This window comes from Myripristis murdjan, chromosome 5, assembly GCF_902150065.1.
Source record: "Myripristis murdjan chromosome 5, fMyrMur1.1, whole genome shotgun sequence".
Taxonomy (NCBI): domain Eukaryota; kingdom Metazoa; phylum Chordata; class Actinopteri; order Holocentriformes; family Holocentridae; genus Myripristis; species Myripristis murdjan.
In genome coordinates this window covers 8,001,903-8,013,788 of record NC_043984.1, presented here as the reverse complement: position 1 = coordinate 8,013,788, position 11,886 = coordinate 8,001,903, and the positions used below count along the sequence as shown (strand labels likewise).

Genomic DNA, 11,886 nt, shown 5'->3' with positions numbered 1-11,886 from the left:
TAGATGTTAAATAGTGGATTGGTGTCCATGAACAGCACACAATCATGCTGCTGTGCTAACAAACTAAAACTTGTGTTGAGGCGGGGGATAACGGTGCAAGAGTAAATCAATCGAGAATGGGAGGAATAAAAACAGGTTTCATTCTGATGCCTTTGACTCATGAGAAATCAACTGAATTCCTCTCTGCACAGACATGACCTCAGATTTTCAGTTTCATCTTGTTTACTACACTTAACGTGAAAAAAAAAAAATCATGAAAAATGGTATATTTTAGTTCACCACCCCTTTAACAGAGCTGATCATTCCTTGTTGGTGTTGAAATCAGATTCAGTGATGACTTTTCTCCGTTCATACAGCTTAGAAACAATCTCTATGGTGGAAAACAGACAAAATGGCTTCAGCTGATGTTCTGTTCTTTGCTCTTTTGCTAAAACACCTCTGGCTCATACAGATGTAGCCACTGCCCAAGTCCCTTTTTTGCCTGCATACAGTGCTTGCTGCTGCATTTCTCCAGCATGGTCAGGTTTTGCTCTCTTTTCACTCATTAAAAGAAATGGATTGGTAGTTGGCTGAAGGACACCGGGGCTTAGTATTACATCATATTGATTTGGTGAAATAAGAAACATCTCCTCTACTTCCAGAAAATGACTTTTTTCACAGTTGTTCACATAAATTTGGGTTAGTTCCATATGGTTTGGTTCATGTTTGTTCAGACTGTTTCAGTTCAGGTTTGGCTCATTTTAATTACAGCTCTTACATTCAGTTCACTTCCTCTGTCTCAGGCAATGTTCACACTGCAGGCTTTGGTGCACACACACACACACCAGTTTGGTGTGTGTGTGTGTGTGTGTGTGTGTGTGTGTGTGTGTGTGTGTGTGTGAGAAATGATATCAGTTGCGATACCAGTTTGAGTGGCTCTCCATCTTGGAAGGGTGGAGGTTTTCAAAGAGGGAAGCAGGCCTCTGGCACACAGTTTCCAGGAAGGGTGAGAGGGTGAGGATGAAACTTCATGATGGTTTTCTGATCATTTTTTTTATTTTTTATTTATTACCAAATGGTGATTAAAGGGTTTTCCTGCTTTCCCAGACTCAGACACACTAATAGATGCCTTTGCAGTCAGCCTCTTTATGTATTTTCATGCAATTTGAAGTCATGCTAAGCAACATTATAAGGATATTTAATACCCAGATGTCTATGGGATGTTTCAAACTTTATAAGCCCTTGGCCTAGGGCGAAGAACTGCCTTTGTGAACAGGGCTACAGGGGGAAAACTAACTCTTGCAGCTGGAGTGTGAACGCAGCCTTCAACAGCCATCAGCTGAGCCCCTCCTCAGAGCTGATAGAGCTCCTTCTTTCTTGCTGTCGATGTGTAGGACGGATGCTCCACGTAGCTGTAATTCACCACACCTCCGTCATCCTCAAAATCTATGTCATCATCGTCCAGATCATCATCATCATCTTCATCGTCTAGACAACAGCTATCTCCATCAGAACCCTCTTCCTCATCCTCCTCATCCTCCTCTTCCTGGTTTTCACATCTCACCCTCAGCCTCCTGCGGTTGTTGTTCCTCACCGAGGCCTCCAGGGCTTTCTGCTTGCGGTAGAAGTGGGAGAACTTGTTGAAGATGATGGTGATGGGCAGCGCCACCACCAGGGTGCCGCCGAGAATGCAGCCGCTGGCCGCCAGCTTGCCAGCCACCGTGACGGGCACCACATCCCCGTAGCCCACCGTGGTCATGCTCACTGTGCCCCACCACCAGCACGCCGGGATGGTGTCCAGGCCAACATCCTGACAAGAGAGAGAAAGAAAGGAACAAAGAAAGAAACAAAGAAACAAAGAAGAAGAGTTGGTGGGTGAGTAGGTGTTTGTACTTCATATTTATATTTGGTTATATACAGTTTTTTTGAATATATATTTGGTTGTCTCAGGTCAACAACTTCATCCTATCGAAACAAAAAATGCTGCATTAGTAGTCATAACAAACATAATAGTAACATAATAGTTGTAGTTATCATGAAAATGAACATCTGTATATAGTAGCAGTTTTCTAAGAACACAGCTTACAAAATGCTTTACAAAGGAAAAAAAAGAAAAAAAAGAAAAAAGTTGGGATTATCTCATCCCAATGGCATTGTTTGAAGAAAAATAAGATTTTAACTCTGAAACTAAATGACTTGACGGTTTCAGTGATGGTTACAGTGAAACAGGCAGGCAGACAAGGTAAAATGAAACATCTACATAATGGCCAGCCAACACAAGTGAGCCTGAACCCTGTGAGAAACTGCATGAACAAAACATCAGTCAATATGACAACAATATGATACCTCCTCATATTCAGCTGTGTAAGCAATACCGGAGAAGACGGACACTCCAACAGCCAGGTACAGCAGCAGGATGCCGACCTCCCGGTAACTGTGCTGCAGACACAGAATGGAGGACAGTGTGTTACAGACTTTGTGTAACTCAAGGCTGGGGTGCCTGTCAATGATTATGAGAAATCCCATCATTAACACAAATTATTCTGATATTTTATTGACGGTATATTGTCAAGTGAATCATGACATCACTAATATGATGATGGTGGCAGGGGGTATTTTTCATGCTAGTGTTTCTCAAAGACTATATTTCCCATAACCCCAGTTGTTTTTTGCTCCCAAGAGTATATCGTCCCTCCGCTCATTAGTTTCATTTCAAGAAGATCAACTTATTGGAATTTTTTTTTTTTTTAGTCCTTCCACCATGCGCCATTGTGAGCATCTTTGAAGGCTTTAGAACAAGTCCTCCTCCTGTTTTGTGCTGCGATGTAATCCAGCAGATTCCTCAAGAAATTTGAAGCCTCGAAGCCTTGCCCATGGAAACTTCAGTAGTAGTTAGTTAGGAATAGGAGAGTTCTTAGACTTATACTATAGCTATACTGGCCCTCTTTTTTGAGCGATAATTTAGTTCAAACCGTAACAAAAAAATTCAAACTTAAAAAATTTCTCCCTAGCACATCATTTGTTACAGTTAATATAAAGAAACTGAACTGAACGCTGGTTGGTGTCAGCTCATTTTCATTTTAATCAGGAGAATTTCCTGTTCAGTTTCTTACCCATACAATGGTAGTGTTGTGGCAGAATACCTTTGTGCCATTTTGGAAACCAGCTGGCTGAATAGAGCGCTCAAAGTGAAACTATGACCAGACTGGGTTGTTGTGTATTCTTCAAAATTGTGTTTCAGCTTTATGCCACTGCGAAGTTTTGTGTTGTTTTCTGGTCTGTATCTACTTCATTCGTTTTGGAGCAGAACACTCCTGGTGAAGCTCCCGCTCTTGTGACAGGGAAGGAATTAATGAACCAACCTGGTGGATGTATTACACTCACATGGACCAGTAACTACCACTGTATGGGTAAGAATCTGTGATATCACTTTAAAACTGGAGCACAGAAACATAAACCTTCCTCTTAAAAATGTTGGAAAGTTTGAATTGAGAATAAGTGAGCACCTTTTTTTTTTTTTGGCATTTTCTGCTTTTTTTGACAGTCACAGTGGCGAGAGGGGGATGACATGCAGCAGTTGGATTCGAACCTAGTCACTGCGATTGGGACTAAGCCCTGGTACATGATACGTGCTCTTTACCAGTGAGCCACCGGTGCAGCCAAAGTGAGCACCTGTATGGAATGAAGTGAAGTTATATTTTGGAAATGAGTGCGTCATACTTAGCCCTGGTGTGTTTATCCCTGGTTTACATACTCAGCTTTTTCAGTGAATATGAAACCAGAGAGGAGAAAAGAGAAAGATGGTGAGGGTAGGAAGAGAAGAGATGGTGAGAAGAGAAGAGAAGAGAAGAGAAGAGAAGAGAAGAGAAGAGAAGAGAAGAGAAGAGAAGAGAAGAGAAGAACAAGAGAACAAGAGAGAAGTACATTGAAAGTTACAGTGCATTATCCTGTAACCCAGCCTCTCTCCTGGGAGTTGCCAAAAGCACATCAGAGAAAAAGAGTAACCCCTTGCCTGACCAGCTCTGGTCAATTTCTTTTAATAATGTAATACAGACTTATTAATTTATTCACTGCAGTAATGGCACTGTCCAACGCTGAATGTCTTGGATAAGATGGTTTTTGATGTTTTGCTTAAAAATAGAGTAAAAAGGCAACATTGATCTTTTCTATATGCCTGAATGTATATGTAGTGGTGCCTTCAAGATCTGTCGTGCCGTCCACGCTCATGAGAGTTCTGTCTCTCACACGATAGCCTTTGCACACACTGCTGCACATACACACACACGCCCACAGCCGCAGGGACATACAGTACCTCTCATTCTGCATTCTGATGCAAACTTCATAAAACACACCCGGTGTACGTCATGCTGCTGAAGACTAAAATAGTCATTTATTTATTTGTTGTGGTGAATGAACAAAAGAAACACAATCACTCGTGTCTTCAATGTGTCCAAATGTATAGTGTATAGAGCATAATCCATATGAACACATAGCAAGCGGTATTTTGGATTTTCAAACATGTAACTATGAATTGCCAAGGGGCGTATCAAAGTGTATGTCTTTTGTGCATTTATTTCATATGGCACAGTGATAATAAATGAGACTAGAGAATTGCAATAGTGTAGACATCAGCTGTAATTCAGACTAAAGCATTATTTGCAGAAAATATACATAGAACTAGGATTCAAACTGCTGCATCATCTGTGCATCACCAATTTCATTCTAACATAAGGAATCAATCATTTGAAAACTGTTCTTCCACAATTGCTGTTGTAAAACTAAAATTCTAATTAATTCAATTTAACAATATGGCAACAAAAATACTGGGGTGTATTGCATCCTATGTGATCCAAGCTGAGAGTCACACAGGAGTTCACTGTGATCCTGTATAAGAGGCAACATCTCTTCTTGTGTAAGTGATACAGATTGTTGGTGGGGTGGAGGATTTTGGGCGTTTGGTTGGAAGGGCAACAGCAATAATTTATTGTGCCCTTCGTTAGAGTTTCCCAAGGGTGGGAATATCACTGTGTACCTGCCCCGAAACAAACAGTCAAATGTTGTGTGACCTTTGAGACTGAGGAGATTGAGAAGTAGTGGCCCAGAGCCGGGTCACTAAGGCCTGACTCACCCGCAGTGTGGCTCCCAGTGAGCGAAGCCCCGTCGAATGTCTGGCCAGCTTCAAAACTCTGAAGATTCTCATCAGCCTGAATACCTGAGAGAGAGGGAGAGGAGGAAATAGAGAGAGGGAGACAGAAAAATAAGAGAGAAAGAGGAGAAGAGGGTGATCGAGAGATGTCAAATAAATAAAAGAAAATCCATGTCAAAGATTAAGTATTAAATCGATGTGAACTACCAGAACATTAGTATAAAATCAAATGATGGATTAAAATTGGACCAAATAACATAAAATAACCTGTAGGAGTTGTCCCATGTCTCCCAGTTCAGATAACATCAGCTAAAATAAAATGTCTCACCTGTATGAGTCGTCCCAGGTCTCCCAGTTCAGACTCTGATCCTACAGTCATGTCAAAGATCAGGGTGATGTAGATGGGCACCACAGACACCATGTCGATCATGTTCAGAGGGTGACGGAAGAACTTCCTCCTGTTAGGAGCTAGGAGGAGCCGTGTCAACACCTCAAAGTAGGAACAATGAAAAATAGTCCATTTAAGTAGCAGTTAATCAAACTTAGATGAAACCAATTTTTGTTGCTGACTTGAAAAAACAAACAAACAAACAAACAAACAAAAAAAAAAACAAACTGGCAAAAAACCCCAGCAGAAAGTAACTCACAGCAGTGCTTGTTTCTTACCAGTTAACAATAGTTTTTGTGATTGCTGTGTATTTTATTTCTATTTATTTTCTCCCAGTTGTAAATTAATCAATTTTAAGGAGCTTTTAAGACCTCATTGGCACGTAATGAATACAGTAAATTGTCTTTTTAAGAGGATATTGATTTGCAGATTTTTTTCAACTGCTATTTGTGTAATTCCCGCTTGTAACTGTGTCCTCTACACGACTGGTATTTTTTTTCTCACCTCAAAGGTGAACCAGCAGGTGCAGAAAACTTCCAGTGCCTGCAAGGTTGGGTCCTCAATCAGCTTTCCATCAGCATCAAAAGTCTGATAGAGCACAGAGGACCAGGACAGATGATCAGTATATACATAAAACTGTGTATCATCTGCATAACCACTGCAACAGATGTTAAAATGATTGATTATATGGGCCAGAGGTAGCATGTAGGGTGAATATAGGACCAAGAACTGAATCCAAAAGCACCCCACATGTGGCAAAGAAGAAAAAGAGACAAAATCATCAACACATACTGAAAAATTTGGGTTAATTACATATGATGCAGTCGCAGACCTATACAAGCTTGTTGATTTCTTTTGACAGGATGATTACATAAAACTTGAGTTGGGCTTCAGGTAGGGAGCCTTTTTGTCACAGACTTTTGCCAAGCTTGGGAGAGAAGGCACAACAGTTTTCTAAGATTGAGCTGTGCAATAATCTGTAATTTTGTACCAATATTGTCTCAACATTGCAAATTTATTTTTGGTGTCTTATAAACCCATGAGGGTTGGGCTCTTATTGTGCATGACATGAAAATAAAAGAATCAATCAGCCAATCTGTGTATACAACGAACTGCTATTGGCTATGTTTACGTGGACTAAATAATTCAGCTGTTGTTCTTATTTTAAATAAGACAGTAGTCCAATTAATCTGTGTACATGGGTTGCTTATACAACTATTCTATTCATATTCACATTTACATGCCACAGAGCCTAACCCAATTTAGCTGAAGTGCTATGTAAGATATGTCCATGTCACAGAAAATATTTAGCCTGCAGTGATTTTTTTTGGTGTTGTTGTTGCCTGTCTTTTCCAGAGAACGAGTTCAAAGATTCACCATAAAAGTTACTAAAAGAGCATGAGCTGTCAAACAGCTAGATTGTAGTATGTATTGCCATATGTGCTGCAATCTGCCGCAAAAGCTCAAATAAGACGTCATATTAGGATTAAGGTGTGCATATGGCTTAAATAGCCATCAATAACCCAACTAAAGTCCATGTAAACATAGTCATTGTCAGTGGTATCAAACACAGGGGTAAAATTGAACAGTACTAAAAGGGAGCAACAAATCAGACTAAAATTTAGCAAATATACTGATATTCTCTACCACTGCAGTGTTGATGATCTAACAACTGAAACTTGTAATGTTACACTTAATGCAAGTGACTGTGGATTGGAGCACCAGCTAAATCCAGTCATCCATCTAACTATCTGTGCCACTCACTTTGTATTTTGTCATTCATTCATTCATTCATATTTAGCGTATTTGTGCATTCACTCACTCATTCACTGACTCACCAATTTGCTTGCTCACTCACACTCTGGCTTGTCCTGTTGACCCTGGTATCGTTCATTACCTCACAGAGCCAATCACTTCACTCTGCACCACCTTTCCACCAGTGTGTGCTGACCTGATACTCCGGTATGCTGTTGATGCACATGGTGGCGATGGATGTGAGCACCACTCCTATGGAGAGCAGACTGAACAGTTTACTGGGGATGGAGTAGCCGGGGTTCTCCAGGGTTAGCCACAGACACTTCCTGATGTTCCCAAAACGCACTTCCTGGAAATGCTGAATATCTCTGTGAGGAAGGATGAGGATGATGAGTTAGCATTTGAGAAAAAACAGTGAGAGACAGAGGAAGGATGGAAAACAAGCAGAGAGTTTTGGGTAAACTGCACAATGCCAAAAATATAAAATCAAAACTTAAAAAATATTGATTGCAACTAATAACTGCTGTTATTTGTCTCAGTTTCACAATACAAAATAATTCCTTCTCTAATGTACCTTAAAGGATCATACCAGTGTTTTTGCACCTTTAGCCCCCCCCCCCCCCCCCCCCCCCCCCCCCCCAAACACACACACACACACACACACACACACACACACACTCTGTTGTTCTCCCTCAATGATCTGCCTCCTCCCCAGACCACAAAAATGTATGCACCTAGTATTTTACAACATTTTAGATATAAGTGCTGTGTGGGTTTTATATCTACTCAACTAGTATTTTATTTATTTATTTATTTATTTATTACGATTTGCACTTGGTCACTAGAACTAGTGAGAAACACTATTTCGTTTTAACCTGTGTACTTTTTACTATGGGCAAAATGAGAAATAATACCTACAAAATGTGTTGGTGCAGCTGTTTTCCCAAAGCATTTTTCCTCCATTTTATACAGCCATTGGTTTCCATTCATTCTGTTACGATATGAAAATGAACTTTCAGAGACTTCAAACTTTCTTCACACCAGTACTCCATCACTCCTTTGCTCTCCCTCCATCCTACCTGTTTAAGTCAGATATCTCGTCGACTGAGGTGTCTATGCTGCTGACGTCACTCTCATCGTCCCAGCTGCGATGCCGGCTGCTCTCCAGCTTGCGATCGTGGTAGCGGTAACTACAGCAAGTGTCCAGGAAAAACTCATTGATGCCCCAGTATTCTATTTCCTGGCTGGATGCAAAATAAAAGTAAAAGTCAAGTCAGGTTGCTTGTAGTCTTTAATCACAGCCACAGTCTCAAAAGGCTTCACAAAGGCCATTAAATGAAAAAAGGGGACATAACAAACAACACAGAACTACCAGAATAGAAAAGAATATTTGGGAGCGTATCTATGTCCCCAGGCCCCTATATTTCCTCACTGTAATATTTTTAAAATTGAGAACTGCCCTATGTTCCCTCAGTCCCTCCACAAAAAAGAAGAATGTCCATACCTCTGGTATAAAAACAAAAATGCATAACCTGATTATGTAAGTTAAGCAAATATTTTAAAGTCAAGCTGCTTCTAAATATACTGTCTTATTCAAACATAGTTTTTATTAACATTACAGAACAATAACAAAATTTGTATTAGCACTGGCATGAAAAACATTAACCATATACTTAACTAACATTTTTTCTAGGCAGAAAACAAGATGAAAACTTCATAAAACTGAACCTTTGTTGACCAGAACTGACTTATGCAAATTTTCAACAAATAAAAAAAGAGACAAATATGATAGAAATAGGCAGCCAAAAGCACAGTTTGGCACAATGAATAACGAATCAAGGTGAATATCCCTTGCTTTGGATATTATGTACATTTTAAAAGTAAAATCTAGATACAAAATACAAGAAGCTATAATGGGGCATGTAGATCAATCTGTGTATAAAGGTCACTAACTAATAATTTGAAGAGAAATTTTGGTACAAAAAATGTGAAAAATGATTAGTAAAAAACTAAATGATTAAAACTAAAATGCATTTTAGTCAGAAGGTTTAGTCAAAGAAGGCTAAAACTAAATCAAATTTGGGTGTCAAAATTAACACTCTGTACTGTATGTGGCTAACGTTCATGTCAGCTCCAATAACAACTTCTCTTCATCTCTGCTGAGTCTCTACATAATGGATGGAGTGATTTTTATAGTCTGCATCACAGACTATCAATTCTGACTTCTGTCAGTTCTGACTTCCTTGATATGATTATCCCATGAGGAATGTAATTCCATGGTTATAGCTTGTCTCACTGAAAGGCAGATGGTGTTAGAAGTAGGTGGACAGGAAGAAGAAATACAAAGACATACAGACAGGAAGACGACAGAGACCCAGTGACAACCTGTTTGAAAGAGCTATATCCCCTACCTAAAGGAGAAGACACACAGCTCCTCCATGATGTGAAGTTTGCCAGTCTGGTAGAAGTGCAGGACGTAGGGGAACAGGCCAGGATTCCTGTCAAAGTAAAACTCCTTCTGCTGCACGTCATAGTCATCACACACCTGCAGGAGGGGGGAGGGACAAAGGAAGAGAGGAAAGAAGGGAAAGTTGCAAAAGAGAGGGAGCAAAGGAGGGACACAAGGAGCAAGGGAGGGTAGAGGGAAGAATCAAACAAATAGACATGGTGGAATGAATGGATGGATAATGAAAAAAATGTAGATGAATGATGAGAGAAGACAAGCAGGGTTTCCATGAAGTCACAATTACAGACTCCTTATTCTTGGAACCAAGATCTGAGAGAGATGCAAAAATGACATCTTGATTCAAAATTAATCCATCTATTCCACTGAGCAATGGACGTCATTTCAACATTGCATCTATGTTTTAGATCTAAAAAAAAGTCTGGGCAAAAAATTAATAAATAAATAAATAATCTATCTAACACAAAACGCACCACAGAAGTCCATACAAACAACATAATGATTTGTGACTGTCATATATCCCATAGACATCTTCAAAATCTGCCAAGCCTGTTTTTGCGAATGAGCAGCAGGTCAACAAATTTTATGGCCAATCACAGCACTGGTGGGCATATGCTGCCCAGAACTTCTCTGGGATCCATGATAATACTTTATAAGCATGTCTTCAACTCAAAATGATATTTATGATATTTAACTTATATATCAACCGACATTCTGTTGAGGATCAGTAGGAGACTAACCAAAGAAAGTGTTACCCAGATTTGTACCTACATCTGTAGACTGAATTAAAAGCATAATGTATGTGCACTGAAGTACACAAAGGGCAAATAAAATTCCATGAAACCCTTAAATATATCCTTAAATCTAGATAAAATGAATATACTTGACTAATAATGCATTATTGCCTTTGTATTATCGACTTTAAATTGCACCACACATATGTGGTCTGTTCTCTTGGGTCTTTTGAGCACATGAATTGCAAATCCATTACGCTTTACAAATCCTGTGATGTGGATTCGTAACAGTTTACAAATCTGAACGTATCGATTTGGAATTCGAGGATGCAGGTACTGAGTCTGTGCAATCTTAATGGGTACAGATTTGTAAGCTGAGAGTAAGATTTGCACGTAGATTTATTTTTTCTACCATGCAAACCCTGGGGAGTTCCACAGATGTGTACTTATGTTTTAGTTTTAGACCCAGTGTAACCTAATTTTAGCCAAGACATCTATAACCATTTACACATCATCAACTTAAAGCATTTATAGTCAACATAAAATTGCTAAGTACGATCTACCTACCAACTGTCCACACATATATTCCTGAGTCAATACACCAACCTCCAGTATAGCTTCTTCGGAGTCACAGGCCAGCAGTTTTCCCAGTCTGGTGTCAGGGAATTTCTTCAAAGTGCTGGAACAGAGGCTCCTCTTAAGTCCCCCAACGTTCACATGGACTAGGCCTTCATCCGAGTCCTGATGGACCCAGCTAGGCAGCTTCTCCTTCACCATGATTAATCTATATCTGACAAACAGAGATAAACTGAGGTAACTAGATATGTACATGTTTCATCTGAATTGTGTCTAGTTTCCTGTCAGATTTTCAAATGCAACAAGACACACTACAAAGCAGCCTTTAAATGTCTTTTTTTCTATCTTTATTTACCCATACATACTTTGCTAACAGCATAATATGCCCTTTTTCCAATTCATTTACATGGGAACTGACCAAAATCTTTAACTAATGGCCTCAGTTGAGTATTAAGTGCCTTACTCCAGGGCTCCATTAGTTGCTGAAAGAGGGGACAAAATACCTCACTTGCTTCTCCAGGGATCTAATTAGCAAACCTTCACCTAGCTTCTCTAACCATTAGGCTAAGGTACCGAAGGGGTCCAGCCTTTGTCTTTTCATAGGATACATTGCGACATGTCCGTAGCCTACCCCAGTGCTCCGCCATCTTCCAACTCAAGATGCACAGGATTTGAACACCACAATAGCCAGCATGTCCATCCAGTCATATGTCCTGAGCAACTCACTGAACCCATTCCTACTCATTGACTGTACGTTGCTTTGGGCAAGGGCATCAGTTGAATGCCTAAACATACATAAAATGTAAACGTAAAATGAGAGAACACCTTGAGCACCAAGGGTAGC

General features: G+C 39.9%; 1 protein-coding gene across 1 annotated transcript; it reads right to left on the bottom strand.

The window, feature by feature from the left end:
- Positions 1–290: 290 nt before the first annotated feature.
- LOC115359547 (potassium voltage-gated channel subfamily S member 2) lies at positions 291–11,243 on the bottom strand. The gene is made up of 9 exons (XM_030052088.1): positions 11,073–11,243; positions 9,680–9,813; positions 8,348–8,512; positions 7,465–7,636; positions 6,018–6,101; positions 5,454–5,615; positions 5,108–5,191; positions 2,326–2,418; positions 291–1,789 (listed from the first exon to the last, which is right to left on the bottom strand). Exons 1-9 carry the CDS (start codon positions 11,241–11,243, stop codon positions 1,331–1,333), a joined length of 1,524 nt encoding a protein of 507 aa, XP_029907948.1. The 3' UTR covers positions 291–1,330.
- Between the last annotated feature and the right edge of the window lie 643 nt (positions 11,244–11,886).